Raw genomic sequence first — 27719 nt, forward strand, 5'->3', positions numbered from 1 at the left:
ACTCCAGCTGGTTCTGGCTGGCTCCCACCCCACTGGCACAGAGGAGCCTACAACTGTGGGGCTCAAGGGTCTCTGTCCACTGCTGAGAAAACTAGGGGAGAGGCAGGCTGCCTGCTTTGCCACAGTGGCTGTGGGGGAGTCCAAACCATGCCTCTAGCACAGTGAGCACACCACTCAGACACCTGGGGGCCCTGTGGGGGATAGGACTGTGATCTGAAGGCACATGGGAGTGTGACATTAGCACACGTACCGGGGACCTCACAGGGTCACACTACTGGTATCTATTGGCACGAGTCTAGGAAGGCTCAAGGCCAGGCTGACCCCACCAATGCCCATAGTGCCGAGGTGGGTCAAGGGTTGCAGCCAGGCTGACAGCAGATCTGCAGGACAGGGTCTGTACCCAGGGCTGTGGGACTGGGGTTAACTGTCACCACCGAGTCACAAACTGGGCCACATGCAGCTCCAGCTACTTCAGCACCGCAAGACAGCCAGGGGCTTTTCACTGCCAGGAGGCACTTTGCAGGTGGAGAGACAGCTAGGCCCACAGCCAGGGCCCAGGGCAGAGGGCGATGTGGTGAAGCCAGGAAAGGCCCCTCCAAGGACTCTGAATTTTATTTCTTTCTCCCACTTGGAGGGAGAAGGTTCTTATAGGACAAAAGGTGAGAAGAGCCTAAGAAGGGGGAAGAGGTGGGGACTTTTCCTCTGAGCTGGCTGGGCCCTTGTTCCCACCTGGAAAGTGTAGCTCACCAACTACCTCTGGGCAAGTTTTTGCTAAGAGCCAAGGTGATCTGTTTCTGTGCTTCAGAACATGCTTCCCAGGGAACACCTGGCTCTCCAGCATACTTTGCGTCCTTAAGGCCTCTGCCTTGCCAGGCCCTCACACCCTCCCCACCCCACCTGTTCCTGGCATATCAAAGCTCTTGGCTGGTTATGTTCTGGTTCACAGCCTGTGCTGTGTGCTGACATGGCTGCACTGAGATACAGGGACAGTGTCCAGAAGCAGCCCAGCTGTCCACTGGCTGACATCCCTGCTTCTCTCCAGGTTACCTCCTGTGTAGCATGGAACCACACCCTCCATATCACAACATGGATGAATGATCACACCTACAAGAGTCATCTGGTGTTATTGGCTCTCAGAAACAAATGACCTCCACACACAGGCCCAGAGTAGTGTACAAGCACAGGCCCGGGCAGGAAGAGGGGCCGGGCTGGCCTCACCGTGTGCCCTCAGTGCTGGGGCTCTGGGCAGAAGCAGCAGGACGGCCGGGGGTTGCAGCTGGGTTGACAGCAGATTTGTAGGGAAGGGTCCATACCCAGGTTCATCTGACTGGGGCTAAAGGTCATTGAAGAATCAAACTGGGCCTTGAGTAACTCAATTTGCTTCAGTGCCTGTAATGCCTCTGCCGTGACTTCGGTCGTATGCATCAGGAGATTGTAGTTCTCACCAGGGTCCTCAGATAGGTCATAGAGCAGTGGGGGTTCATGGGGGGTCAGGGGGTTAGAAGCATGACAGACTGGGTCCGCAGTGGTGTCGCTGTGGACAGAGCCTGGGAGGGGGCACGTCTATGTACAGGCTGAGAGGGAGAAGGGGGCTGGGCTTGGGGACATGGGAGGGTGGCAGGCTGGAGGGAGTTACCTTGGGTGAAGAAGTGAGCCTTGTATTTCCCATGCCGCACAGCAAAGACTCCGTTGACCTCATCAGGTTGGGATGAATAGAAGAAGAGAGACTGCCGGGGGCTCTGGGGGTATGGGCAGGGTCACAGGTCACCTGCCAGGCACCCTCTGCACGTACCCAGAGCCATCAAGAGCTTGTGCAAGACTTGGGCTGGGCATTTGCTCCCTGCCCACCTGGGAGCTCCAGAGGCTGGCTATAGTCATGCCAGGGAGGGGAATCAGGGGATGGGGTGGGGAGAGGAAACTGGTCGGGTTCCCTGGCCCTACCTTGCCTGTGCCCAGCAGAAGGGGGCTGAGATCAAAGCCATCCAAGGTGACATTAGGCAGCTGGGCCCCGCTCAAGGATGCCAGAGTGGGGAGCAGGTCCAAGGAGCTGGCTAACTCGTGGGTGACACCTGGAGCAGAGGGCAATGTACTTATCCCACTGGCTGGCTACTTGGGAACTGGGTCCAGGGAGTGGGAGGAGAGTCCCTGAGAACTGACCAGGAGCAATGTGGCCTGGCCAGAAGGCCAGAGCAGGCTCACGGACACCCCCTTCGAACGTGGTCCCTTTTCCGCATCGCAGGAGGCCAGAGCAGCCGCCATGGGACATCCGCATCGTCTCCGGGCTGGGATACACAAAGCAGACATCAGCCACCAAGAAATCGGGGTCTCGGACCCCAGGCCCTGCTCAGGAATGAGCAGCAGGTGCCTACAGGATGCCCACCTCCACCCCAAGACCAGCACACCGGGGAGTACTAGGGGCCTCATCCTCCAAGTGCACTTGTGGGGAACACAGGGCCAGCATCTCTGGAGACCCCCTCATCCCATGATGCTGAATTAGGGGGAGAGAACTTTGAGCACCCTCACCCCAGGCAGCGTACCCATTGTCTGCAGTGAAGATGACCAGTGTCTCTCCCAGAAGCCCCAAGTCTCCAATAATTGTCATCAGGGTCCCCACAACTGCATCCAGCTCCATCAGGGAGTCCCCAAATGGCCCCCGGCCTGAGCGCCCGGCACAGTTCTGCCCACTGAACTGGGGGTAGTGGGTGTGCTGGGGATGGAGACAGGAGTTAGCATCAGGTGGGAGCGGGGCAGCCAGGGATGATGGGGCAGAGGGCAGCGTCACTCACATGGGAGGCATAGTAGAGGAAGAAGGGGCGGCCCTGGTGCTGGGCATCAGTCATGAGCTCGCGGGCAAAGTTGATATAGCGAGTTTCCAGTCCAGGCAGCCAGGGAGGCTGTGCCTCCACTGTTTGATTTGCCAGCAGCGGGATTGGGACCAAGTCCTGGTCACACATGCCCTCGCAGTGGGTGGCCGGCGGGAAGCACGTCAAGTTTTGGCAAGGGCCCTGGGGGTACAGCTCCATTCAGAGGTCAAGGGAGAAAGGAGTCAAGGCAAAAAGGGCTGGAAGAGGTGGGAGGGAGGGCAGCTGAGGGTCCTGGGGGCCTTACCTGGTCATGGGAGTAAGGGATGCCCAGGTATCGATGAAAGCCCTGGTGAGTGGGCAGAAAGGCTCCTTCAGGCCCCACCCCAAGGTGCCACTTGCCAGCCATCCCTGTTAGGTAGCCTCGGGCAGCCAGTATCTCAGCTATAGTCACCTCCTCCAGGGGCATGCCCCCCCGGGAGCTGGGGTACAGAACTCCAGGGTACAGGCCCATTCGCACTGGGTACCGGCCTGTCAGGAGGGCAGCCCTGCGGACAAGTCAGAGCAGATGAGACGGGGAAGCAGAGAGGGAGGGAGCCGGGGAGTCGGTGGGTGGGGGGCTTAGCCATGGGGCTCAGAGCCTCCTCCTCCCCCACCGCCATCCAGAACAAATCTGGGAGGAATGGGTGGGCTGGGGTGGGAGTTCGGGCTCCCTTCCCCTTGCTCACCGGGAGGGCGTGCACACAGAGGCGGCCACGTAGAAGTCGGTGAATCGCAGCCCCCCTGCGGCCAGCTGGTCCAGGTTGGGGGTGGTGGAAGTGGGGTGCCCGTAGGAACCCAGGTCCCCGTAGCCCAGATCATCCGCGAAGATCAGCAGGATGTTGGGTGGCATGGCAGCAGCCAGACTTGCAGCCAAGGCCAGAGTGAGGCCCCACAATGCGTCCATGGTGCCCAATGCTCCCAGATGCGCCTGGCACACGAGAGACCCTTGGGAATAAAGGGTGCCAACAAGCTCTACCCGGGCACCGTCCTCCCCCGAGACCCCGCACCCAGGAGTCACCCTCCCCTGAGACACCCCCCTCCTGGGCCTGCACTCTGACAACACCGACCCCAACAGAACCACGAACACCTTAACTGGGGACCTAAGTCCCCGCCACCCTCCAGGGACCAGGACACCTTCAGCTCCGACTACACGCCCCACCCCGGGCTGGTGGGTGTGGGGGGCAGAGGTCACAGGACACTGACCCCCGAGCTCCTGGGACAGTGTAAGGCCAAGCGGCAGCTTCAGGGACCGCCACCGGCGCCGCCGTCTTCCGCCTCGGCCGCCCCGCCCCCCGGTCCCGTGACCTGCGCTCGAGATGCCGAAGGCCGGCGCGGTGCTCCGAGGGGCGCGCAGGGTCCTGCTGCGCGGCCCGCGACTAGGACCCCGCACCCTACCGGGTCGGGCTGGGCCCGGAGGGCTGGGGGCGGGGCCAGGCGGGGCGCGCGAGGGGGAGGCGGTTGGCGGGGCGGGCGCAGGGCGTGCCTGGTATGGGGTGGGGGCGGTGTTCTCTGGTGCATAACGCGTGCCTCGCCCCGCCATTCCCAATGGGAGGGCCGGAGGGGGGGGGGTGTCATTCTTGCAAAAACGTGCACTTGGAATATGTTAGGGCGCCTGTGCCCGAGCACTGAAACAGACGCAACAAAATCCTAGCTTTTCCTGCAATGTTACTTTTGATGTTTTCTTGAAATGCAAGGTAGCAAACACCTCTCGGTGAAGGTGTGGACCTACTAGTGTACGACCAGACGAGTGAAGGTGTGTGTGTGTGTAGTGTGTGTGTGTGTGTGTGTGTGCGCGCGCGCGTCGTGATGATATGTGCATTACACCAAAGGACAGAACCTCTCTGAAGATGGATGACTGGTCCCTGCTCCATCACCAGAGAGCCTTGGGCAGATGTAGATGTCACCTGCTTTGGTTCTCAGTTTGTGCAGCTGTCTTAGTAAGAGTTCCCCAGAGGATGGTGGGTAGTTAGGTATTTTGTTTCAAAGTATTTTGTTTATTTATTCTAATGAGAGAGATGCAGAAAGTTACACACACACACACACACACACACACACACACACCAGAGCACTGCTCATTTCCGGTGTATAATTCTGGCGGGAATTAAACTTGGGACCTCAAAGCCTCAGGCATGATAGTCTTGCAGAACCATTATGCTGTCTCCCCTGCCGGCTCTTTGGGTATTTTACCCAATGTGGCTCAGCACTCTTCAGAAAGAGCAGAGCCTGAGCTCTGGTGGCTACTAACCTAGGAATCAACGGGAAGATGGACCCTCGACAGGCTTTGGCACATGGCCTTGCACTAAAACCTCTGTCTGGCTGGGAAGCTGCATTTTCCTGATGAGACTGAAAACTCAAAGGTCAATGTGGGGGAGCAAAATCTGTAAGGCAGGAGCTCCCAGAGATGGCTCTGTTGGGCTGGCAGGGAGCAGAAGGGGCCGTTGTCTGGGCTGCACACATTCCAATGGGTTTCTGGGCCTGTGCGTGGGTGGGGAGCCAGGACAGAAAGTTTTTCTGTGTCCCAGAAAGCTTTGAACTTGTAATTGGAGCTATCACAGCTGGTCGGTGCTGTGAATTGGATTTTAAAAGGAATCCACCAAAAGCACTTTTCTTCCCTTTCAACAGCCAGCTGGGAACTACCCGGCAGTGGCAGCAGAGGACCTGCCCTCATTCTCAGGAAGAGCCTGTGGCTGGGATGTGATGCAAATGACTGATGGGTCCCCTGCAGTTTCTGGAGGCCACTCAGGCGCGTGCACACAGGACAGCTGAGCCAGCCCAGCCTTGACCTGTGAGTGTGTGTGTGTGTTGCTAGCTATGTTTGTTCAAAGCCAAGCCTCTGTGGGCATCTGAGTCTTTTGGAGATGTGAGTTTTTTTTGGCATTTCTGTGGGAATCAGCAGGAGAGTCAGCTTGGGACAGTCTCGATGGGAGGTGGCCTGTTAGGGTGGGGGAAGTGGCTCTGGATGTGTGCAACACTGCTAACTTGGAAGCAATGCTCACAGTAAAGAGAGGGACTTTGCACCTAGGATGGGAGGGGGCTCCATCTCTTGGTCCTGTGTGGGGTGGGGGTGGTGGAGTGGATGTGGAGAGAGCTGCCTCAGGGAGAACATCTGACCTACACAGGGGGCTTCTGCAGCGGGTCTTTGCAGAGCTCCTGAAGCCATGACACCAGCAGCCTTTCTGCTCAGGTGTGCCCCGCCCTCTGTGCCACCTAGCCCACCTAGGTTACCTTTCCTCCCTTTCAGCCACCTGAGACCATGAAGTTGGTCCTAGTTACAGCAGGGCTCTGAATGGTGGCTATATGCCTCTACCAAGGCTAGGGTAGCTGGGTGGTAAAGGTGTTTTGGAGGGGCCGAGGAGTGGCCACCCAGCTGAGCACAGACATTATCATGTGTAAGGACTGAGGTTCAAGTCCCGGATCCCCACCTGCAGTGTGGGGGTGGGGTGGGGGTGAGGGGGAGAGCTTCTGGAGTGGTGAAGCAGTGCTGCAGGTCTCTCTCTCCCATTCTATCTCCCCCCTCCCTCTCCATTTATCTGTCCTATCAAATAAAATTAGAAAATATTTTTAAAATATTTATTTATTCCCTTTTGTTGCCCTTGTTTTTTATTGTTGTAGTTATTATTGATGTCGTTGTTGTTGGATAGGACAGAGGAATGGAGAGAGGAAGGGAAGACAGAGACAGGGAGAGAAAGACACCTGCAGACCTGCTTCACCACTTGTGAAGTGATCCTCCTACAGGTGGGGAGCCGGGGGCTCGAACCAGGATCCTTACACCGGTCCTTGTGCTTTGCACCACATATGCTTAACCCGCTGCGCTACCACCCAACTCCCTAGACAATATTTTATAAAGGTGCTTTCCTTGGATGAACTTTGATCAGTTCCTGATTCTTCTCGTTGGCCTCTCTGCACATGCTCTTGTAAAATCTAGTTTTAGGGGGTTGGGCGGTAGCGCAGCGAGTTAGGCGAACATGATAGCATTTGTTATCAACAACAACAATAACTACAACAACAATAAAACAACAAGGGCAACAAAAGGGAAAATAAATATAAAATAAAAATTAAAAAAAATTTTTAATCTAGTTTTAGCAAAAACCTTGCTAAGTCATTTTTGTGAGAAACCTCTACCCTCAAGGTCCGTGGGGTCCTCTTCAGCCTCCACCCTCACCACCCCCACCCCCCTTTGTCCCTGATGTTTTCTCTTAGTTTTCCATCTGCTGGTCCCCACCTATTTTTTGACTGTTAAAGGGAAAGAAGATAATCTGTCCTTCGGCTTGCAGTCTCCCTGGCTGGGTCTGAAAATTGAACTGATAAGAATAGATCAGCAGGAAAAATGCTTGCAAAAGCCTGTGACTGATTTTATAAGTTTTATAATGACACAGGGAACTTGATAAGGAAAAGAGACTTGAAGAAACTGTTAAACCTGAGTATTTCATGCTAGGCTTAATGCGGGACAGCTACCGAGGGTATGCTCACTTCAGGAGTCTGAGGTCAGCTCAGGGAAGTGGGCCCTGGGCACAGAGAAGCTCTTTTCCTCCCAGTTTAGGGAGACATCTGACACATGATGGCCTGTTTCAGGATAGAAAGACCTGGGGAAGTCTGGATGTCCTTCCTGCATGTACTTTCTGACTTCTTCAGCTAAAAACATTCAGTGTGTTCAGAGTCAGGGATATAGCTCTGTGATAGAGAGCACACTTCACTTGTAAAGAGTTTGGTCCCTGATGCACACTCACATACACATTGTTATTAATTTTTATAATATATATATTTAATATATTTTTTAATTTGCTTTTTTCCTCCTTTTGTTGCCCTCATTTTTTATTGTTGTTGTAGTTATTGTTGTTATTTTTTTTAAAGAACCGTATTCTCCTTTTTAAAAAGTATTTATTTATTCCCTTTTGTTGGCCCTTGTTGTTGTTGTTATTATTAATGTCATCACTGTTGGATAGGACAGAGAGAAATGGAGAGAAGGGAAGACAGAGATGGGGAGAGAAAGATAGACACCTGCAGACCTGCTTCACTGCCTGTGAAGGGACTCCCCTGCAGGTGGGGAGCTGAGAGCTCAAACTGGGATCCTTACGCCGGTATTGCCCGACCCCCATATATTAGGAAAGAGAGAAGATGAGAGGGGCAGGAGAGATAGAGGGGAAGAGAGAGACACCTGCAACACTGCAGCCCCTTGTGAAGCTTACCCTCCCACCCCCTGCAGGCAGCAACCATAGATTTGAACCAGGATCCTTGAATATGATAATTAGTGTGTGTGCTCAACCAGGTGCACCACAGTCTAGCCCCCTTTCAGTAGATATTTTCCCCCTTCTTTCTTTTTTGACAGAGGGAGAGAGAGATGGGGGGAGAGAGATAGATGGAGAAGATAGTTGCAACACTACTCCACTGTTTGTGAAGCCTTCCCCAGCTGCAGATGGGGACTTCAGGTTTGAACCCAGATCATCAAGGGTCTTTATGCATGAGGATGTGTGGTCTCTAATGACTGTACCACCATCCAACCCCCAAGATACCATATTTGGGAATAGTGTGTCCTGAACTCTATCCTATAAACTACCACTTGTCCATGCTGTAATCAGAGTTGAGTCCAATCTCTCCCTCTCCCAGCAAAATCCCATTGCATTACTCCAGATACTTAACTCCATAACACATTGGCCTTACAGATGTTGTTAGTGGGGTGGGGGTGGGGGTGGGAAGGCCAGGGAGGCTTTCATGATGTCACTGGAATGGGGGTGGGGTCAGGGAGACTCCCAGAAAGAGGATGCAGTTCTGAACAGGAATGCCGTGAGATGGTACAGGTCTGTGTCGTGGGCCTCTGGAGACTTTAGGTCAAGCCCTCTATACTGGCTGTTTCCTCTATGAAATTAAAAATATATATTTCTGCCCCTAGAGGCATTACAGATGTGACTGATGTGTCACATGTTTGTCATTAGGTGGCAGAGAGAAGAGAGGCCTGGCTATGTCCAATGCTCTGACCTGTGAGCAGCTAGGTGACTGATAGTCTGAACTAAAACTTTTATATGCACTTTCCAGTTTTGGCTTATGGTCATGCTGGGGATTGAACCAGGGATTGAATTTAGGTCCTCAAGCCTAAAGTCTTTTTGCATAACTTTCCAACCTATGGAATTCTCTTTCTATCTTTCTTTCTCTTTTCCTTTCTTTCTCTCTTTCTTTCTTCCTTTCAATAGGTAAAGAGGGAGACGGTCAGAGGGAGAGAGTGGAAGAGACCACAGCACCAAGGTTTCCTTTAATGCAGTGGCAGTCAGGCTTGAACCTGGGTCGCACACATGGCAAAGCAGCTCACTACCCAAGTGAGCTATTTTACCAACCCACCTTTTTAAAAAAATTTTAATTTTAATTTTTTTCCCTCCAGGGTTATTGCTGGGCTCGGTGCCTGCACCATGAATCCACCGCTCCTAAAGGCCATTTTCCCCCCTTTTTGTTGCCCTTGTTGTTGTAGCCTCGTTGTGGTTATTATTATTGCCATTGTTGATATTGTTCGTTGTTGGATAGGACAGAGAGAAATGGAGAGAGGAGGGGAAGACAGAGAGCGGGAGAGAAAGATAGATACCTGCAGACCTGCTTCACTGCCTGTGGAGCGACTCCCCTGCAGGTGGGGAGCCGGGGGCTCGAACTGGGATCCTTACACTGGTCCCCTGCGCTTTGCATCACTTGCACTTAATCCACTGTTTCACCGCTCGACCCCTTTTTTTTTTTTTTAATGGGAGAGACTAAGGCACCACTCTGTCGTCCATGTGTTTCATCTGCTTTGGCTTTGTTCCGACCACAGGTGCCAGGGGTTAAACCCTCACATATGTAAGGCAGGTGCTCTGCTGCCAAGCGGCCTTTCTGGTCTTGTTTTGAATTCCTGAATTGCTTGCTAGCTCCGGCTCCTGGGATAAGTGCGATGTCACTTTCTCGGTCTTTCCCTGGCTCCCAAGCTCTTTCCACCTACTTCTGTTCAGATGTGAGCTGTTTTTTGGGCCTCCTGAGCCTAGAGGAGTTAATAGTTCTCATCATAGCTGTCCTCATTCATCCTTTTGATGGGAGACAAACTAGTCCATGTAAATATAACTTAATCTTAGCTGAAAAGATACTTCTGTAGTCCAGGTGGTGGCACAGTGGATAAAACATTGCCCCTTAAGTATGAGGCCTCAAGTTTGATCCCTGGCACAGCACGTGCTCACTCTCCCTCTCCCTCATTAATTAATATGTTAATATTTTAAAAAAAATTTTAAGTATTTATTCCCTTTTGTTGCCCTTGTTGTAGTTATTGATGTCGTCATTGTTGGATAGGACAGAGAGAAATGGAGAGAGGAGGGGAAGACAGAGAGGGGGAAAGATAGATACCTGCAGACCTGCTTCACCCCCTGTGAAGCAACTCCCCTGCAGGTGGGGAGCCAGGAGCTCGAACTGGGATCCTTATGCCAGTCCTTGCATTTCGTACCATGTGTGTTTAATCCGTTGCACTACCACCCAACTCCCATGTATGTGAGTCTTTAAAAAAAAATCATTCTAAAAGGACTACGAAAATAGCTCACCTGGTAGTATGCCTATTGCCATGCATGACCTGGTCCAAGCCCAGTCCTCAGCACACTGGAGGAAGGAAGATTCAGTGCTGTGGTGTCTTTTCCTCTCTTTCAATCTCTGTCTCTCTATCTGAAAAAGTTGGCTGGGAATGGTGAGGTCCAAGTGATGACAAAAACAAATAAAAACCAGTAACAACTATATTGTTACTATTATTTTTACATTTTATATATTTTGGATAGAGACAGAGGAATTGAGATCAGAGGGGATGTCAGAGAAGGAGAGCTAAAGAGACACCTACAGCACTGCTTTACCACTCGTGAAGCTTCCACGCTGCAGATGGGCAACAGGGGATTGAACCCAGGTCCTTGTGGGTGCAGCGTGTGCATTCTACCTCACTAAGGATTAAAGAGCATTCACCTTTAATTATTAAGCCCTTCGCACAGGGGGTGTCTTAGCTGAAGCCTGGGGAAGGGAGGGGTAATTTGGGTGACAAGAAAGTAGAGAGGGGGCCAGGTGGTAGCTCACCTGATTAAGCACAAGTTACAGTGTGCAAGGACCCAAGTTCAAGCCCCTGGTCTCCATCTGCAGGGGGAAAGCTTTGTGAGTGAAGCAGGGCTGCAGGTGTCTGTCTGTCTGTCTCCCTCTCTGTCACCCTGTTCCCTCTTGATTTCTGGCTGTCTCTACCCAATAAAGATAATACCAAAAGAAGAAGAAGAAGAAGAAGAAGAAGAAGAAGAAGAAGAAGGAGAAGGAGAAGGAGAAGGAGAAGGAGAAGGAGAAGGAGGAGAAGAAAATAAAATAAAGGGAAGTAAAGAGGTGGTGCAGGTGCCACCATGCGAGCTGCTTGACACAGTTCCAGCTTCGCAGGAAGTTCAGCACGGCTGGACTCTCCAGGCCAAATTGAAACCATCTCGCCTTTTGCCATGATTCAGCTCTGTGTGGTCTTAATAATATTTACCTATGGCCAGGCTCAGAGCCTGACCAAATGACAAAAATAATGACAAAACCTTCACTGCACTCTGTAAGATTGAACATAATGGAACAAGCAGTATCAGTAATGCAGAGTTTTTCAGGAGGCCCCGAAAGGAAGAAATGTTTTCCCCTTTATCTACACCACTTCCTTTAGTATTCCCCCTAAAATATAGAGAAAGATTGGTGGTTCCCACAGTGGAGGGGCCACCTTACATAAATAATCAATGGGAAGGTATGGTACCTGCCTAGATACAATGGGCCTTTTAATCTACCATCCACCACTATGCTCCCACCTCCTTATGCAGGAATAGTACACGAGAACCTAGGTCGCACAGTGAGCACACACAGAAGATGGATTCTAGCTAGAGAGTTTAACTTGGAACAAAACAAAACTCCTTGATCAAACAATGGAACAGATTTTGTGAAAAATGGGCTGCTCGATTTGTTTAAGGCCCCTAGACACATAACAAGCTTGAACTTTCTATAAACCATTGTCTTCTGATGCACAGGGCCAAGAGAATGGCATAAAAGGTAGAATATTCATCTTAATCAATAGGACATTTGCCTAGCACACAGGTACAGGAAAAACAAAAGACACAGAAACTGTGATGTGATCTCTAGGGCGGAAAGTGCCCCTGGAATGTGAATGTTCCACAAAGCAGGAGGTGTTCCCTACCTGTGCTGTTCTTACTTGGTGATTTTTGTTTCAATAATCAAAGCCTTGGTGATTTTTGTTTTAATAATCAATACCTTGGTGACTTTTGTTTGAATGATCTAAGCCTTATGAGACTATAAAAATAAAGTTCTGCTTAAGTGAGACAGAGATGTCTGCTTGAGCTGGATTCAGCATCAACTCACTCGTCTCTCATCCTTCATTCTTCGCCGACGCCCCTCCTCCTTCAGGCTGACCCTAATAACCTGCTGGGGCTGGCCCCCGGCAGAGAGGTGAAGACTTGTTAGACAGTTGAGTTACCAACTGAGTTTTCCTACACTCACACACCAGGGCAAAGCTCCCTGAGATCCCACATCCCAAACTCACCCAGGGAAGAAAGTAGAATCACTGTTAGAATAAGTACAGAAACCCCTCTGGTTACTGGCCAATGACATAAGACTCAACTGGGGTTCGACTAGTTCCCCCAAACAACACTATCATCAATGCTCACCAGATCACTGTGTGAACATTTTATCAGGAATACTTGTTTCTGGGCCTGGGGAGGTGGTTCAGTGGTAGACCACCAGCTGTGCATCTGTAAGGCCTTGGATCTGAGGGATCTGTGAACACCCCAGGGTGGTGTTGACTGTGCTATGTTAACTAAAACTGGGGCTCAAGGCAGCAGGCTAAGTGTGTAAGTGGAGCAGGACTGCTGGGAACTCCATGGTTTTTGTCTAGATAGAGGGTGACAGACATGTGGTAGTCTGGTTCTCAAACCCAGGTTCCTGCACATGGTAGTAAGTACTATGCCATGGGAACTTGGGAACTATCTCCGGGCACGGTGTCCTCTCTCTTCCTGTCTTTCACTCTTTATCTTAATAAATAAATAAATGTCCACTGGGAACAGTGGAAACATGCAAATGAAAAGCCCTGGTAAGGAAAAAGAGAGAGAAGGAGAGAGAGGGAGAGAGAGGGAGAGAAAGGGAGAGAAAGGGAGAGAGGGAAAGAAAGGGAGAGAAGGAGAGAGAGGGAGAGAAAGGGAGAGAGGGAGAGAAAGGGAGAGGGGGAAAGAAAGGGAGAGAGGGAGATTTCGAAAGGAAGAGAGGGAATGGGAGAGGGAGGGAAGGAGGAGGGAGAGAGAGAGAGAGAGAGAGAGAGAAATGTATTGTGTTTGACCTCAGTTGTCTCCTGGCTGTCCTCTAGAGGGAGAACACATCATCACCAGGGTATATATTTAAGTTTTTTTTTAGGATGCCAGGTGGTAGTGCACCTGCTTGAGCGCACATGTTATAATGCACAAGGACCCAGATTCGAGCCCCTGGCTTCCCACCTGCAGCTTTGTAAGTGGTGAAGCAGTGCTACAGGTGTTTCTTTCTCCCTCTCTATCTCCTTTCTGGCTGTCCCTATCTAGTAAATAAATCAAAATAATAAAAATATATTTTTAGAGGACCTGGCGGTAATGCAGCGGGTTAAGCGCACACGGCACGAAGTGCAAGGACCAGTGTAAGGATCACGGTTCAAGCCCCAGGCTCCCAACCTGCGCGGGGGGGGGTGGTCATTTTACAAGTGGTGAAGCAGGTCTGCAGGTGTCTGTCTTTCTCTCCCCTTCTCTGTCTTCCCCTCCTCTCTCCATTTCTCTCTTTCCTATCCAACAACAGCAATAACAACAACAATAATAATAACAACAATAATGATAAGCAACAAAAGAGGAAAAAAGATAGCCTCCAGTAGTAGTGGATCTGTAGTGCAGGCACTGAGCCCCAGTGATAACCTAGAGGCAAAAATAATAATAATAATAATAATTGCTGAGAGATGTAGGAGGTGAGAGAGCGCCAGAGCATCACTCTAGCGCCTGTGCTGCTGGGGATCCAGTTTGGATCCACACACTTGAGAGTTCAGTGCCTATCCACTGTGCTGCTCCTTACCAGAACATCGAGGGGTTCTTTGGAGCAAGGCAGAAGCAACAGCCTTGAAAAGTTCCGGAGAGGTTGGTCACAGTAGGCATGAAACAGGGTGAGGAGACACATGGTGGCAGGAGCCACATGCCAGGTAGACGTGGTCACCACAACAACCAAATAGAACAGTTGTCCATTCAGTCACCCTCTGGTAAAAAAAACAACTGAGCAGAGTGCCTGTGGAGGTGTGGGCAGTGGTGGAAAGACCCCAGGTTACAGGAACACAGGCTGGACTTGACTCATTATGCAGGACTCCCAATTCCTGGACATGAGTCATACTCAGACCCAGAGCCTCCCAGAGGGAAAGACCAGGAGGAAATAAGACTGTTTTAAGTCTTCCCCCCACCCAATCTCTCAGCAGGGAGGGGCAGCTTTGACCTAGAGACATGGACACTTCAGGCTCTGGGGGGTTTGTTGGGCACTGCTCTGAGTTAATGCCACTTTGCAAACACTGTGTTGCTTCCATGGTCTACTCATGGGGTGAGGGGCTTCAGAGGGCAGGTAACACCTGCATTTTGGGCCAGAGCTCATCTCATCCAGCGGGCATGCGAATCTCTGTTGTATGAATTTCTTGGTTTCCAAGCATATCACTTCACAGATATATTAGACAGCTGGTCAATTCAGCATGTCTGAAGGAACTCTCAAGGTAGGAAGGACCATGGTGACTCATGGAGTCCTTACAATTGAGGACATACCAGTTACTTCGACAGCTAAACCCTGAATCTCAGTGATTTCATAGATGTTTATTTCTGGCTCACAGAGAATCCAGTTTGCAATGTGGGTGGGCATGGGACACCCCAGCTAAGAAATTTACGTAAAAGCAGACCTAGGCTAGAGGGGTTCTTCTCAAGGAATACATCGAGGCTGAGCAGGATCCCATATAAATATAGGTGTACACAACTCCCAATCATGAAACCCTTCTTCTTATTGTTTCATTTCTATTTTTTACCAGAGCACTGCTCAGCTCTGACTTATGGTGATATGGGGAACTGAATTTGCACCTTTGGAGTCTCAGGCACGAAAGTCTTTTTGTGTAACTATTATGCTATCTCCCTTGCCCCCATAAGAAAATTCCCATAGGAATAATCTACCATGAATGAGAGTCAGTAGATACCAAAAAAAAAAAAAAAAAAAAAAGCAGGATAAGGCCACCAAGAAGTTCACACAATGAATCTCTTGACTAGAGATTAAAAAAAAAAAAGTTTTAAAATGACAAAAATGCATTTTAAAAAGTCAATATAAAGAAAGAGCAAGCAGGGGGCTGGTCAGTGGCACACCAGATAAGTGCATATAGTATGAAGTGCAAAGACCCGCACAAGGGCCCTGGTTTGAGCCCCCAGCTCCCCACCTGAAGGGGGGTCGCTTCACAAGTGGTGAAGCAGGTCTGCAGGTGTCTCTCTCTCTCTCCCTCCCTCCCTATCTTCCCCTCTCAATTTCTCTCTGTACTGTCAAAATAAAATTTAAAAAATGGCCACAGGAGCAGTGAATTTGTAGTGCAGGCACTGAGCCCCAGCAAGACACACACACACACACACACACACACACACACGACCATCAAAACTGAAAATTGTATGGAAGAAAAAGGAAAACTTCTATAAATAAGATTAATAGCATCGGTCCAGGAGGTGGTACAATGGCTAGAGTCTTGAACTTAAAAGAGTGAGGATTGCGGAGGGTAGATAGCATAATGGTTATGCAAACAGACTCTCATGCCTGAGGCTCCAAAGTCCCAGGTTCAATCCCCCGCACCACCATAAGCCAGAGCTGAACAGTGCTCTGGTTAAAAAAAAAAAAAAAAGAGTGAGGATCTTTGACCTCTGACATCAAATATACCAGAGTGTTGCCGTTTCCTTTCTTTATTTCTCATCTATTGTGTTAATAAATCTTTAAAAAAAAAGTGAAGTTAACAGTAGATTAAATATAGACAAAGAGGGAATTAGTAAGACGGAAAGCAGAAATGAGAAAATTACCCAGAATGCAGCACACAGAACAAAAGATCTTCAGAGTATCAGGAGGACAATAACTGGTAGTTTAGAATTCTACATTGGCTAAATCATTGTTCAAGAAAGAGAGTCAAACATTTGAAAAGATTTCAAATGAAAAAAATCCAAAACTACCATGTAGTCACTGACAAAAATCCTAGTGTATGTATTTGTAGGTAAGACACTAAACCCAGAAGGCATGAAATGCAAGGACAGTGAATAAAGAGAGTGGTTTGTGTGTGGTGAAATCCGAGCATTCACTCTTTGATAGTGACGGTAACAGAAAAAATGATCAGTTTGAAGGTAAAAAAAAAATCAGCACAGCCTAAATGCTGAGAGAAGTGATGTAATTACAGGTAAAGTTTTCTAAATCATTATTATTACACTGAAAGAATGCAGACATGTTCATTAAATTTAGCCCTAATCATATATGTTATTTTTTAAGTCATACATGTTAAAAATATAAGTGTCTCAGCCTGGGAGATGGTGAGAGGGTAAAGTATTAAAGTCTCAAGCTGGGGGGCCCTGAGCTTGATTCCTAGCATCAATGTGCCAGATTTTCTGACTCTCACTCTTGTCTTCCCTCTCCCTCCTAAATAAATCTTCAAAAGTAAAGAGAACAGGAGTCGGGCAGTAGCGCAGCGGATTAAGAGCACCTGGAGCAAAGCGCAGGGACCTGCATAAGGATCCCGGTTTGAGCCCCTGGCTCCCCACCTGCAGGGGGGTTGCTTCACAGGTGGTGAAGCAGGTCTGCAGGTGTCTATCTTTCTCCCTCCCCATCTTCCCCTCCTCTCTCAATTTCTCTCTGTCTATCCAACAACGATGACATCAATAACTACAACAATAAAACAACAATGGCAACAAAAGGGAATAAATAAATAAGAAAAAAAGATTAAAAATATTCATTTAAAGAAAAGTAAAGAAAATGTGTGTTTTTGAAAATGATAAAAAAAAAAAAAGAGGCTGGATAGATAGTATAGTGGTTGTGCCAACGAACTGTCTACAGGAAGTCTCAGGTTCAATTCCTGGTACCACCAAAATATTGTCAAAGCTGGGAGTCGGACGATAGTGCAGCGGGTTAAGTGCTTGTGGCACAAAGCGCAAGGACCGGTGGAAAGATACTGGATCGAGACCTGGCTCCCCACCTGCAGGGGAGTCGCTTCACAAGCGGTGAAGGAGGTCTGCAGGTGTCTATCTTTCTCTCCCCCTCTCTGTCTTCCCTCCTCTCTCCATTTCTCTCTGTTCTGTCCAGCAACGACGACATCAATAACAACAACAATAATACAACAAGGACAACAAAAGGGAATAAATAAATATTAAAAATTATTTTAAAATATTGTCAAAGCTGAGTGGTGTTAACAACAACAACAACAATAAAAATGATAAATGTTCTAGTTTGGCAGAGAATCTGGTCCGGAAAGATCAGGTGAGGAAGGAAGCTCTGACTTACCTGTTCAGCAAGTGTATGCTGAGTCTCTGCTGAGCACTGGGCATGACAGCAGGTGGGCAGAGCAATGACAGAGAGACAGAGGCCTCCAGTGAGAAAAGGCAGCCACTAGCACAAACACCACAGGAGTTTCAGGGCACAGCAGGCAAGGGTGCTATGGGAGAAGGAGGCAGATAGAGCTAGAGGGGGCAGAGCCGGGGAGGTGGGTGTGCTTGGAATAGAGAGAAGATTGAGAAAGAATGGGGAGGAAGTGGAAGGGGTGGTGTTGCCACACCTGCCTCCCTCCCTCCTGGAAACAAGGCCAGTGAGGATTCCAGGGGTCTCAAGTGGGATCTGAGAGAAAGCACATTAAGGTACTTAGCAGCAGGAGAGGTGACGGTGTAGGGCAGGCAGCTGTGGGCTGAGGGTAGGGAGGAAGTGCCTATAGAAAAAGGAGAGAAGGGGGCAAGTCAGTGCTGAATAGTGCTCTAGTAGGAAAAAAGAAAAAGAAAAAGAAAAAGAAAAGAGAGAAGGAGGGTGGTGTGGTGCTGAAGTGTGAACTGGAATGAGACAAACAATCTCACCAGGTCAGGAGCCAACCAGCCAGGGTGGCTCAGAGTTGGAGCTGGGTGTGGACCATCATGCTGGAAGCTGATTCAGATCACGTGGGGCAGGGGACACCAAGAGGGGTCAAACTATTGGGAGTGCTTTGCCCTGTGCGTCAGCTGTCTGTACAAAGTATAGACGGTGTAATGTAGGAAGTGGCAGAGTGGATAAAGCACTGGACTCTCAAAGCATGATGTCCTGAGTTCACTTCCTGGCATCACATGGCCCAAAGTGACGCCCTGGTTTCTCTTTCTCCTTCATTCTCTCATAAATAAATCTTATTTTAAAAAAAAAATTGTTCATGATAAGAACATGGATCCTTTTGCAATCTTGGCCTTAATGGAAGGAGTGGAGTCTGACACAGGGGAGCAGAAGGGGCCTGGCTGGGCCAGGGAGGTGGGCTGGGGTCCAGGGGGTGAATCCTCTGAGGGAGGTGTGCAGGAGCCTAAGGGGCTCTTATCCTAAACCAAAAACGGGCAAAGACGCTCCCGGAGTCTCCACTTCCTCCTCCGTAGCCTACCATGCTGCAGGCTGTGAAGGCCAGTAGCATGTGGGTATTGTTATTTTGGTGTTTGCTGGGGTGGTGGTAGAGCTGGAGGAGTGCTGCCGGCTTGGAACCCGTTCACTGTGCCCGTCTTATGTGCCAGGCCCTCTGTGGGACCAGCACTGAGCAAGAGTTGAGGCTCCCCTTTGGCTGTGCGTGTCCGGCAGAGCCTGGAGACACCAAGAATGATGTAAAGATGTGAGGCTTTCTCCTAGCAGGCTTGGCAGCCTGGCACAGCGGGGGGTGGGGTGGGTTAAAAGGGGAACCCTGGGAAGGCTGGAGGCCTGAGGTCCAGGCTGGGTCAGCAGCTGGCTGTGTGACCATCCCAGCTCAGGGCAGGTTTTGGGGACAGTGGAGGCCTGGGGCTGCTGAGTGTACTGTGGGGGAGGGTGCAGCCTCCTGCCTGCAGTTCCGTCAGGAACTAGGCTCTGTCATCCAGGGCTCTGCGGCTGACCACAGTGGGCTAGCCAGTTGAGGGGGGTGGGTGGGTGAAGGCAGGTGGAGGTTATGCTAGGAGGGGAGGGGGATGGCCAGGAGGGCTGGGGCAGGCTGTGAGGTGGACAGGGAGTTGGGGGGTCTAGGTGACTTGGGGAGGGGGCAGTCAGGCAGGAAGATGGTGGAGACATGAGAGAGGCGGGGAAGCACTAGTTTCCTTTCTCCAGGGCTGGGCCTCAGGAAATCCAACCCTCGTGCTTCCAAAGGTGCTTCCTGTAGATAAGTGAGCTTCCAACCGCCCCTTCCTGCTCCCCCCCTTCTCCACCCTTCCCATCCTGCTCCAACCCCCAGAGGACCCTCAGCAACTCCACTCAGGCCAGACCAGTGGCCTTGGGAAGAGCCTGGACAGGGGGGTGGATTGGAGGCCTGGGCATCCTGGGGTCACATTTCCCGGCAGGGAGGGTCCGCCCAGGCTTGGGGCAAAAGCAGGACAGGACTCACAGACACCGCTGGAGATTCTCGGTTCTACAGGGTCAGTGAGTCCTGGGAGGTAGAGATTTGTTCCCAAGGGCTGGGGGATGGGGGAGGAGAAGCAGGAGTCCCTCCAGGGCCAGGACTAGTCTGGGGCTGAATCCCAGTGTCCAAAGGGAATGGTCATATATGGTGTGTGTGTGTGTGTGTATGTGTGTGTGTGTGTGTGTGTGTGTGTGTGGTGGGGGTTGCTTTGCAGTGGATAGATAGTGGACAAGATGACTCTGTGGGGAGGGGGCTGTACCAGGAAGGCGTCAAATACCTTTATGCACAGAGCTAGGGAGTTTCTAGGTTGCAGTGGTGATGATCTCTGTGTGTGTGTGTGTGTGGGGGGGGTGGTCATTCAAGTTTATTCCTGGGTGGTTAAGGAGGTCTAGGTTCTCTTGGAAAAGGGGTAGGCTGGGGTCCAAGGGGCCTGTTTCTAATACGGACCAGAGGTTATTCTGGGAAGGCCATCAAGCCTGGGCTGTTAAGAGCTGAATGGCCTTGTTAGCGGGGTCAGGGTCTGTTCTCTGTGGGAGTTCTGAGGGAGTCAGAAGCTGTGTGTAGGAGACCAGGCATATTCAGACGTTTAGGGGCTGCTCTTTGCTCTCTGGCGGGCAGGGCCCTGGGGCGCAATCTTTCCCACCCCTGGGACCGGTCCGTGAGGCTCCTCAGTGTTGGGGTGGGGGGGCTGGCGAGCTCCAATGGGGCGGCGGCGGCGCCTGAGCTAGTTTCTTTACAGCGCTCCCCTCTCCGCCGCCCACTCATCACCCCCTCCCGCGTTGCCAGGACAACGCGTAAAACTAAAATTCACTTCCCCTTCACAGGTGGAGACTAGTAGCGCCCCCTCCCCTAAGCCCTTCCTCATAGGTCGCGCCCCCACCCCGTCGTCTCTAAGGTGACGGGAAGGGGGCGACAGGCTTTGGATCCGGGCGGACCAGGGGGCAGGAGAGGGGGCAGGGGGAGGAGGTCCTGGGAGTCTGGACCCAAGTCCCCAAACTCGGCTCCAGGTGGGGGCCGCGCCGAACCCGTTTGCGTTCAGTGGGAAGAAGGGGTGCCCACCGTGGAAAAGCCCCGACCCCTCGCCAGCCCCGAGGTCCCCCAGGTCCTGCCCCCCAGGACTGGGTCAGGGTGGGTCCCCGTTATCTCCCCAAAGCCTTGAGGGGGGTGGGGAGGTCGGTAGAATGGGGAAGAAACTGCCACCCCCGACATTAAGTCTCCCGTCTTCTCTCCCCCCCACCCCGTTTTAGGTCCTTGTGCCCCAACGCGCACCCCCAGCCCCAGGACCCCCCAAGCCGCCTCTTACCCGGTGGTCGGCCGATGCTCGCTGGCAGCCAAAGGGCGGCGCGGGCCTCGCTGTTCAGCCACTCCCCCCACGCCGAGGCCTAGGGCTCCCCCAGTCCCCGGCGCGGCCCCCGGGGTCCACGCCAGGTGGTGCCCCCGGCCCCTCGCCCCGGCGCTCGCGCCTGCCCCCGGGACCCTGCACCGTCCCCCGGGGCCCGGCCCCTGGCTGGCCCGGAGCCCTCCGGGTCCCCGCCTCCAGCGGCCCCCGTGCCACCCCCGCTTCCCTCCCGACTCAGGCCCCCTCCCCCCGCCGCCCCCGCCCCCGGGGAAGCAGGCGCCGCGCGGAGCCGGGGCCGATGCAGCTGAGCCGCGCCGCTGCCGCCGCCGCCGCCGCCCCTGCCGAGCCCTCGGCGCCGCTGTCTCCCGCGCCGGCCCCGGCCCCGGCCCCCCCCGGCCCCCTCCCGCACAGCGCGGCCGACGGGGCTCCGGCGGGGGGGGCAGGGGGGCCGGGGCGCTGCGCGGAACCCCCGTGCGCCCCGCTCCCGGCGGCCGGCAGCCCCGGCAGCCCCGGCCCCAGCGCGGGGATGGACGGCCCCGGGGCTGGCACCGTGGTCGTGCGCGTCGGCATCCCGGACCTGCAGCAGACGGTGAGTCCCGCCGGCCGGGCCGGGTTGGGTCGGGCCGGGCCGGGCGGAGCCCCCGCCCTCGGCTGACCCAGAGCTGCGCTCCCGGCGCCCCGCGCCCCGCGAGGGGAGCGGAGACCCCCCAGCCCGGGCGCCGCGCCCCTCCCCCGCCACCTCCGCGGGGACCCTCCCCACCGCCCGGCGGGGGCGGGGCCGGAGCAGCATCCGCCCCCGAGGCGGGGCCTCGCCCGCTGGGTGCGGAGTGCCGGCTCCGGGGTCCGGGCTCCGGGTCCCGGGAGCCGGCGGGGGTGGGGTCCCGGGGGGCGGCCGCGCTCATAGCCCCTCCGCCGCCGCAGAAGTGCCTGCGCCTGGATCCGGCCGCGCCCGTGTGGGCCGCCAAGCAGCGCGTGCTGTGCGCCCTCAACCACAGCCTCCAGGACGCGCTCAACTACGGGCTGTTCCAGCCGCCCTCCCGGGGCCGCGCGGGCAAGTTCCTGGACGAGGAGCGGCTCCTGCAGGAGTACCCGCCCAACCTGGACACGCCCCTGCCCTACCTGGAGGTGAGTGGCGGCCGGCCGGGGCGACCCCCAGCCTGACCTGAGAGTGAAGGGCTTTCGCTAAGGAGTTAGTGTGGAAGGGGTGGGGGCTGGGGTTGCGTGCCGCCCGTGCAGTGTGCAGTGAGCTGTGTGGTGTGCAGTGTGCGTAGAGCACTGTGCATTGAGCCCTGGGTAGTAAGCTTTGTGCAGTGCGCAGTAAGCACTGTGCGCTGTGTGGTGTGCATTGGCTGTGCAGTGAGTAGTGTGCAGTGTGCAGAGCACTATGCAGCGAGAGATAAGCAGTGTATGGTGAGAACTGTGCGATAAGCACCGTGCACTGTGGTGTGTAGTGCTGTGCAGTGAGCCGTGTACGGTGAGCACTGTACGCTATGTGGTGGCTGTGTAGTGAGCATCGTACACCGAGCTCTGAGCAGTGTGCAGTGAACTCTGTGCAGTGGGCCCTGTGCATTGAGCAGTTAAGTGAGCTGGCAGCAGCCTGCACCGCTGGAGCTAGAGCTTGGCTCTGTAGCGTGAAGCTGCAGCAGTGTGTGCCCCCAGTGTGCGCAACTCTGTCCCTCTCCTGCCCTCACACATCCATGATGTAGGGCTGTTGAGGGTCCTGTGAGGTGTGGGACAGACTCCTCGTTTGGGGAGCTGAGTGCTGAGATGAGCTGAGCGGTATCATGGAGCTTTCTTAAAGGAAAGCCTGCATCTGGGTGTGGGAAGAGCAGTGGGGTTTCCTGGGAATCTTGGAGAGGAGTGAGATGGGCAGGGCTCTGCAGGCAAAGGGAAGCCCGCTGTGCCTCACCTCACCTCTGGGTGCTGGCGGTGTTCCAGGTAGCCCATGTGCAGATTTGTGTCAGCTGGGAGGGGGCTTCAGTCTACCGCCAGCTTGTGAATGGCATGGCCTGAGCTGCACAGGGAAGCAGGGGCTTGTGCACTCAGGTGCTTACTCACCCTGGTGGGGGCCTTTCTTCTACCCCTTCTTTCCCTGAGCAGTTCCGATACAAGAGGCGAGTCTATGCCCAGAACCTCATTGATGATAAGCAATTCGCAAAGCTCCACACAAAGGTAAGGGACAGCGGCTGCTCCTCACGGCTGGTGGGTGTCCCCACACCCCAGCTTTGCCTGGGATTTGTGATGTCAGCATGTCTTTTAAAATTCCTCTTTTGAGGCTTACCCCTGCTCCCACAATCCTCCCTCACCTCACAGCTTGGAACTAACCACCCTTCCTCCAGCTAGGACTCTGTCTGTGTCATTTTGCTATCAAGAGCCCCGGGGCTGGTGTTGGGGGTGCCTGGAGGGCTGGGTGCAGACTTCTGGCTCAGTGACTGTTGTGGGTGAGACCAGTCTCTTACTGAGCCCTAGGGGGTGGGGAGGGGAGGGCTGGCATGGTGTTCTGGGGAGAAACTGGGTGCCAGAAGAGTGAGTCAGCAAGGAGTCTGGGTCAATTGTAGTTTGGCATCCCATTTATTCTGCCCTGATGATTATTATCCCACTTGAAGATAGAAAGACTGAGTCTCAGAGGCACTGACTTGGTTCTAGCTGTACAGCTCATAATGCCACTAAGACCAGATTTGTCCAGCTCTGGGACCTTACACCTGTGGGCTATCTGTGGGCTATCTGTTGCCGCTTGCTCTCACCAGCTAGGCCTCCCCCCCACTTGTCCTGTGGGGTGTATCACACTGCCTTCTGTGGATATGAGAGGGGCAGGAAGGGGTGCTTAACCCTTCCCCCACACAAACTCCCTGGGCTTCGCCCCAGGCTCCCAGGAGGCCATTGGATATTGCCTGCTGGATGCTTGCTGGACAGTCTCTAGGCCCAGGAGAGGGACTGAGCACAGTCATCTCTGTGCCCCAGCGACCCCTCTGTGACCCTTCTCTGCTGCCCTTGGTGGCCAGTGCCCATGGCTATGTCTGGGCACAGATTGCTGCATGAAGACCCCACTCTCCCTCCACTGACCCTGTGTGACCCTGTCACCCTAGTATCCTCCAGCGGTCACCTTTTTCCCAAGATGTCCTCAGTAGCCTGCCGGGCACTGCTGGTGGTTGGCCCTCAGGGAGTCCTGCTTGATTCTAGATGAGTTTCAGCTTCTCACACAGTTCTGTGTCTGCATCTGCCTGGGTTCTAGTCCCACCATTACACTGCTTGCCCCCTGCCCAGAGGCTGGCTGAGCTCCCACCCGCCATCAGGAGCCCCCTTTCTCTTTTCAATAACCTTGACACACTTGCTGGTCTCAGTTGGGGAGCATGGTCAGGGCAAGCTGGTCTTGACAAGGGGCTGGAGGGCTCAGACTGACAGTTGTGGTGTGTTTAGGATACAGGGAAAGGCATGTGTGTGGTCAGCTTGAATGGGGGACCCAGGTGGAGGTGACATGGTTGGGGTTACAGGTCAGAATGCAGGTGGGACAGTAGAGACTCACAGGAGACCCCCACTGCTAGTGAAAGGGGATCTGGTGCTGGTGGCTGTGGCATCAGGATGACCAGATGGCTGGATATTCCAGGCAAACCTGAAGAAGTTCATGGACTATATCCAGCTGCACAGCACAGACAAAGTGACCCGCCTACTGGACAAGGGGCTGGACCCCAATTTTCATGATCCTGACTCAGGAGGTGAGAAGCAGAGCAGGAAGGGGCATGGACGTGCAGGGCCTGGGGCCATAACCTTCCTCTGTCTTTGAACCCAGAGTGTCCTCTGAGCCTCGCTGCCCAACTGGACAACACCACGGACCTGCTGAAGGTGCTGCGGAATGGCGGGGCTCACCTGGACTTCCGCACTCGCGACGGGCTCACTGCCGTCCACTGTGCCACGAGGCAGCGGAATGCAGCGGCTCTGACAGTCAGTGTGGGCTGGCCCTGGCTGGGGCGGGCGGGAGCAAGCTGGGCCCCAGGTGGACGCTGAGCCTGCTGTCCTTCAGACTCTGCTGGACCTGGGTGCTTCACCTGACTACAAGGACAGCCGTGGCCTGACGCCCTTGTACCACAGTGCCCTGGGGGGCGGGGACGCCCTGTGCTGTGAGCTGCTCCTCCATGACCATGCTCAGCTGGGGACCACTGACGAGAACGGGTGGCAGGAAATCCACCAGGTTGGCCGGGCACCAAGGGCAGGGAGTCCTGGTTCCTTTCTGGAGGAGGGGATGAAGTCCCAGGCTCTGTTGGGGGACCAGCAGCACACCCTCTCTCCCCTAGGCCTGCCGCTTTGGGCACGTGCAGCACCTGGAGCACCTGTTGTTCTATGGAGCCGACATGGCAGCCCAGAACGCGTCAGGGAACACTGCCCTGCATATCTGTGCCCTCTACAACCAGGTATGACTGTGCCTGTGTGTATGGTGACTCATGCATGCCCCTGGGGCTGTAACCTTCATTCCGAAACAACTCTGACTCTGGGCATCACCCCACAAGTGTGTATTCTGCATTCTACAATAAGCAGTGATGTTTTTGAGCCCCATGGACACACCTGCTACCTGTTGGGTGTGCACCTGTGTATTCACAGCGTGCATGTGTCCTCTTCAGGTGTGGATTGTCCACACCTGGGTCAGGTGGGGCCTGTGTGGGCACGTGGGCTGCTCCTCCAGCTGTTACCCCCCCGGACACTGAGCGTATAGGCCTGGGTGTGCTGTGTGTATGCACTGGTGCACCCTCCTCCCCACCCCACTCCCACTGTGACCCTCAGTCCACCCTTCTCAACAGGAGAGCTGTGCTCGAGTTCTGCTTTTCCGCGGCGCCAACAAAGATGTCCGAAATTACAATAGCCAGACGGCCTTCCAGGTATGTGGTTTGCAGGATTGGAAGGACACGCCAGGGTCTGTCTGTCCGTCTGTCTGCCTTACCTCCTGTGACTGGATCTCCTGGACCTTGGTACTTCCCTGGAAGGTGATGCGTTCCTCCCCCCCCCATCCCATATTGCCCTCAGGGGAGGTGAGGAGTAGGTGAGCCAGTCAGGCTGTGTGGAGGGGTGGTGGTGTTGGATGCAGATGGTTCCTTTCAGGGAGAGAGGGCAGCAAGAGAATATTCTGCAGGCAGGGAAAACAGCTGTGGGCCTGGCGATCGGAGCAGGTGGGGGGCAAAGGACTAATCAGGGGTGACATGGGCGACTTCAACCTCTGAGTTGATTTTGGTGATGTTTCTGAGCTTCTCCTCTGTCTGGGTTTTGGTTTTCAGAACCAGGGTGACCAGCCTGCTGTGTCTCCATGTGTCCTGGAGTTTGTGAGGGATTGTCGGGGCCATGGGAGGAACTGGGACTCTGTTCTCAAGGGGGAACAAGGACATTCAGATGTCTCAGAGGAGAAGCAGGAGAGGGAGCAGACCAGGCCCTTGGGATTGTCTTGGGGTGGGGAGTGGGGGAGGGGCGGTATTAGCAGAGGCAGTAGGCGGCCTAGTGTGTGAGGAGGCATCTTTCAGAGAATAGGCCAAGTGCCCTGAGTTGTCTAGGTCTGCCCTCCTTTTAGCTCTGAAAGTCTCATGTCCCAGGAATCTGCTCTATCCCAGATAAACTTGGGTGATGGGTTAGAAGGGACATGGAGCCTACCTGAGACCCCCAACTGAGGAATACTTCCTTCTCTCAAAAAAAGGAGCCAAAGAAGGAGACTGGAGGTGGCTGATCTGTGCCACCAAACCTCTCTTTGTTCCTGTCTGCCTTAGGTGGCCATCATTGCAGGGAACTTTGAACTTGCAGAAGTCATCAAGACCCACAAGGACTCGGATGTTGGTGAGTTCTGTCTACTCCAGGTCTGGGTTGGCGGTGGATTTGTGGGACTTGTCAGGGGCCTGGCGGGCACAGGGTCATGTCCTCCATGTCCTGAGCTCCTTTTGCCACCTCTCATTGTGCTGTGACTAGTGACCCGGTGTGGCCCCTGCAGGGATGGGGGCTGTGCTAAAGGCAGGGGCCTGTGCAGAATATACAAAGGGTCATGGTCAAGGGCATGGCTAGTTAATTCTGTATATGAGTGTCAGGCCAAGGCTATGGTTTGGGCTGGGAGACAGGGTCAGGCTTAAGGGTGTCATTAGTTAGGTCTGTAGATCTGGGCAAGTGCTAGCTCAGGGATCCACTTCGGTTGAGCATGGGGTTGAAATTGGGGTCAAGGTCCATGAAGGTTGTATAACTACCAGCTGGAGATAGGTCCATGGATTTAGTAATATTTTTATTTAACATTTTTTATTTATTTTGAATAGAGACAGAGAAATAGAGAAGGGAGAGAGTGATAGAGAGGGAAAGAGAGATAATTGCAACATTGCTTCAGCACTTGTGAAGGTAGGGACTGGGGACTTGAACTTGGGTCCTTACACACTGTGATGTGTGAGCTCAACTGGGTGCACTACCACCCGGCCCCTGGGCCAGTGGATCTTAGCCACTAGCCCAGGTGTTTCACTCTGGCCTGAGCAAGGGGCAGTATAAGTGACCATTCAGTGCTATGTGACAAGATTGTATAAGTGTTTTTATAAAGAAAACAAAGCACAGGCATGGAGCTGCAAACAGGAACGGAGCTGCCATCCTCAGAGTAAGGGCCCAGTGTTCAAGGGGAGCCCAGCCTATGTGTGACTCCTGGTCCTCGAAGGACAACCAGGAGGTACCATCTCATCTTGACTCCAGGGAGGGCAAGAGGGGAGTTATAGCTGCCACTTCCAGAGTCTCAGGGAGACCTCCACCCTCCCGTGTCATTGGTGGGTATAATTCCAGTGTGGAGCCTTTCCTTAGTAACCTGTGGGAGGTACCTGGTGCTGTATATATGGGGGGAAGGACTCCCTGTTGGAGAAATCTTTTATTTATTTTTTGCCTCCAGGGTTATTGCTGGGGCTCAGTGCCTACACCATGAATCCACTGC

At 53.3% G+C, this 27719-nt stretch overlaps 2 protein-coding genes and 1 non-coding gene across 5 annotated transcripts in view; 2 read left to right on the forward strand and 1 right to left on the reverse strand.

Annotated features, from left to right (window-relative positions):
• Positions 1-1105: 1105 nt before the first annotated feature.
• ARSA (arylsulfatase A) lies at positions 1106-20889 on the reverse strand. Of its 3 annotated transcripts, none has more exons than XM_016186558.2 (9): positions 20762-20889; positions 3530-3771; positions 3109-3349; positions 2787-3005; positions 2538-2707; positions 2158-2282; positions 1942-2069; positions 1637-1739; positions 1106-1547 (listed from the first exon to the last, which is right to left on the reverse strand). In XM_016186558.2, exons 2-9 carry the CDS (start codon positions 3745-3747, stop codon positions 1228-1230), a joined length of 1524 nt encoding a protein of 507 aa, XP_016042044.1. In that variant the 5' UTR covers positions 3748-3771; positions 20762-20889; the 3' UTR covers positions 1106-1227. The 3 variants fall into 3 exon arrangements, with proteins under 3 accessions (XP_016042044.1, XP_060044873.1, XP_007519480.1); XM_060188890.1 differs by lacking the exon at positions 20762-20889 and adding an exon at positions 10896-10913; XM_007519418.3 differs by lacking the exon at positions 20762-20889 and adding an exon at positions 4047-4263.
• On the forward strand, positions 8720-8851 carry LOC132538528 (small nucleolar RNA SNORA17). The gene has a single exon (XR_009549880.1). It is a non-coding gene; the product is annotated as a small nucleolar RNA SNORA17 (small nucleolar RNA).
• The window catches only part of SHANK3 (SH3 and multiple ankyrin repeat domains 3), a 51111-nt gene continuing 44204 nt past the window's right edge, over positions 20813-27719 (forward strand). The window contains 9 exon segments of the mRNA XM_060190778.1: positions 20813-21386; positions 21719-21922; positions 22898-22969; positions 24402-24510; positions 24585-24736; positions 24816-24983; positions 25087-25203; positions 25588-25665; positions 26539-26605. Coding sequence (XP_060046761.1) covers positions 21096-21386; positions 21719-21922; positions 22898-22969; positions 24402-24510; positions 24585-24736; positions 24816-24983; positions 25087-25203; positions 25588-25665; positions 26539-26605 — 1258 coding nt within the window. The 5' untranslated portion in view covers positions 20813-21095.

This window comes from Erinaceus europaeus, chromosome 4, assembly GCF_950295315.1.
Source record: "Erinaceus europaeus chromosome 4, mEriEur2.1, whole genome shotgun sequence".
Taxonomy (NCBI): Eukaryota; Metazoa; Chordata; class Mammalia; order Eulipotyphla; family Erinaceidae; genus Erinaceus; species Erinaceus europaeus.

Excerpts from the sequence above, each read along its gene's own strand:
- ARSA (XM_016186558.2), bottom strand. The coding sequence starts at position 3,747 with ATGGACGCATTGTGGGGCCTCACTCTGGCCTTGGCTGCAAGTCTGGCT. Across the intron at positions 3,350-3,529 it reads TCTGTGTGCACGCCCTCCCG|GGCTGCCCTCCTGACAGGCC; the intron begins GTGAGCAAGGGG and ends ACTTGTCCGCAG. Across the intron at positions 3,006-3,108 it reads TCCCTTACTCCCATGACCAG|GGCCCTTGCCAAAACTTGAC; the intron begins GTAAGGCCCCCA and ends CTGTACCCCCAG.